At 59.6% G+C, this 2,070-nt stretch overlaps 1 protein-coding gene across 1 annotated transcript; it reads right to left on the bottom strand.

Moving 5' to 3' along the window:
• Nucleotides 1-1,078: 1,078 nt before the first annotated feature.
• On the bottom strand, nucleotides 1,079-1,840 carry LOC114490426 (keratin-associated protein 4-2-like). Its single transcript, XM_028504375.2, has one exon. It carries the CDS (start codon nucleotides 1,769-1,771, stop codon nucleotides 1,079-1,081), a length of 693 nt encoding a protein of 230 aa, XP_028360176.1. The 5' UTR covers nucleotides 1,772-1,840.
• Nucleotides 1,841-2,070: the final 230 nt, after the last annotated feature.

The following is a 2,070-nucleotide window of genomic DNA, read 5'->3' as shown; positions in this document are numbered from 1 at the left end:
CTGTTCCTCTTCCACACAATTCCTTGCTTCCCTCTTTGGCTCCACAAGCTCTGCCCTGACCCTGAAGCTGCGTGTGCCTGCTGCTTCCACTCTGGGAGGTGCTCCGGCTTACCTGGAGCTCAGCCTGAGACTTAGCTCCTTCCCCGAGGGCTGTGCTGCGCCGCCAACACTGTCCCAGGAGGGGTGGATCCTGGAGATCCTAACAGTGGGTCTTGCAGAGACACAAGGAATCTCAACCTAACTTTTGGGGGGCTCCGGGCTCCATAAGAGATGTCCCCAATTTTCATTCCACCCGAGGTTCAGTGGTGTCCTGTTCACACAGACCCCGTGGTAGTTATGTCTGTGATGAAGGTACAGGGTCAAATCAAGAAAAATAACTAGTCAGTGAGTAATAGTACCGGAGGGTGAGGGGCCAATCCACGATGTCCCCAAATGGCTAAAGAGCTGTGAAACCTGTCCCTGGGAAACCTGGGAGCCACAGGAAGCCACATGGAGTCCTGCTGGATGGCAGAGTGTGACGTGCAAAGGGCAAAGGCAGATGTGCAGTCAAGCTGAGAAATGGCAATAAAGACACATGGCCATGAATGCAGCGCTCAGTTTAGGGCTGTTTATTGGTCACTTGGCTCAAGCGCACCCAGACCAGGTTCAGGGTCAGAGACTGCTGGAGGCTGAGCTGGTCCTCATGAGGGCAGGACATATGGAGGGACCACTGCCATGAGGACTGCCTGAGTGCCACTCAAGAGCTGTAGCATTGAGTATGATCGTTTGGTTCTTCTATATCATCCAGCTCAGGAAGTGGTCTAAGTGCTGGAGCATTGCAGGGCACGGCAGTCAGCTTCCAAGTGGGACCTGACCCTGACCCAGGTGAGGGCAACCTCCTGACATGGCTCAGGCCCAGTCTGAGGGGTGGCTGAGTGACCCACAGTCACGGGGGTGGGTCCTGAGCCTGGCTGCCCTGGGGAGATGTGCCCAGTCAGCAGCAGGACTTCAGGGCCAAGGTGGGGACACAGCAGCCCAGATGAGAGTACACAGTGCGGTGGATAAAGGTTATGCAGGAGGCCAGGAAGCAGCAGCTGGGCTAGCAGCAGGAGGGGGCATAGCAGGAGGAGACGGGCACGCAGCAGGCGGGTCTGCACACAGGGCGGCAGATGAGGGACACAGAGGAAGAAGGTCTGCAGCAGGACGAGGGGCAGGGGGTGGGCTGGCAGCAGGAGGGGGCTGAGCAGGGGGCAGCCCCAGAGCAGACGGGCACACAGCTCACAGGCTTGCAGCAGACGGGCTTGCAGCAGATGGGTGTACAGCAGACAGGTGTGCAGCAGGCAGGCTTGCAGCAGAGAGGTGTGCAACAGGCTGGCTTGCAACAAACAGATGTGCAACAGAAGGGTGTGCAGCAGACGGGCTTGCAGCAGATGGGTGTGCAGCAGGTGGACTGGCAGCAGCTGGGGGCACAGCAGGAGGGCTGGCAGCAGCTGGGGACACAGCAGGTGGACTGACAGCAGCTGGGGACACAGCAGGAGGGCTGGCAGCAGCTGGGGACACAGCAGGAGGGCTGGCAGCAGCTGGGGACACAGCAGGAGGGCTGGCAGCAGCTGGGGACACAGCAGGAGGGCTGGCAGCAGCTGGAGGCACAGCAGGAGGGCTGGCAGCAGCTCTCTGGACAGTCGTCCACCTGCCAGGAGGAGTCAGTGCAAGAGTCACTGGAACCGGGCAGGCAGACACGGCTGCTGTAGCTCAGGTCGCTGGAGCAGACGGACAGGGTAGAGGCGGCCATGGTGGATGGTGGGGCTGGAGGTGAGCTGGGAGGAGTGTGTGAGTGTGTGAAGGTGAGTGAGTGTGTGAGAAGCTGGGGCTGTCCAGCTTTTATACCCCTCCCCGGGTGTGTGTGTTGTCCCAGCAGCAGGCTCACGCACCTCTTCCTTGTTGTTGGTGAGGGCGGGCCCTGAGAAGGAGCAGCAGGTGTTTTAGTCCCGGGAGCCATCGCTCAGCTCACAAAATTCTTATTAGCATTGGCCTGGGTGTGCTTGCCCGTTTCCAGTGCCAGAAGGAAACCTTGGGGTGGCGTGTAGGTTG

Source organism: Phyllostomus discolor, chromosome 2, assembly GCF_004126475.2.
Source record: "Phyllostomus discolor isolate MPI-MPIP mPhyDis1 chromosome 2, mPhyDis1.pri.v3, whole genome shotgun sequence".
Taxonomy (NCBI): Eukaryota; Metazoa; Chordata; class Mammalia; order Chiroptera; family Phyllostomidae; genus Phyllostomus; species Phyllostomus discolor.
This window is presented reverse-complemented; position numbering and strand designations above follow the sequence as displayed.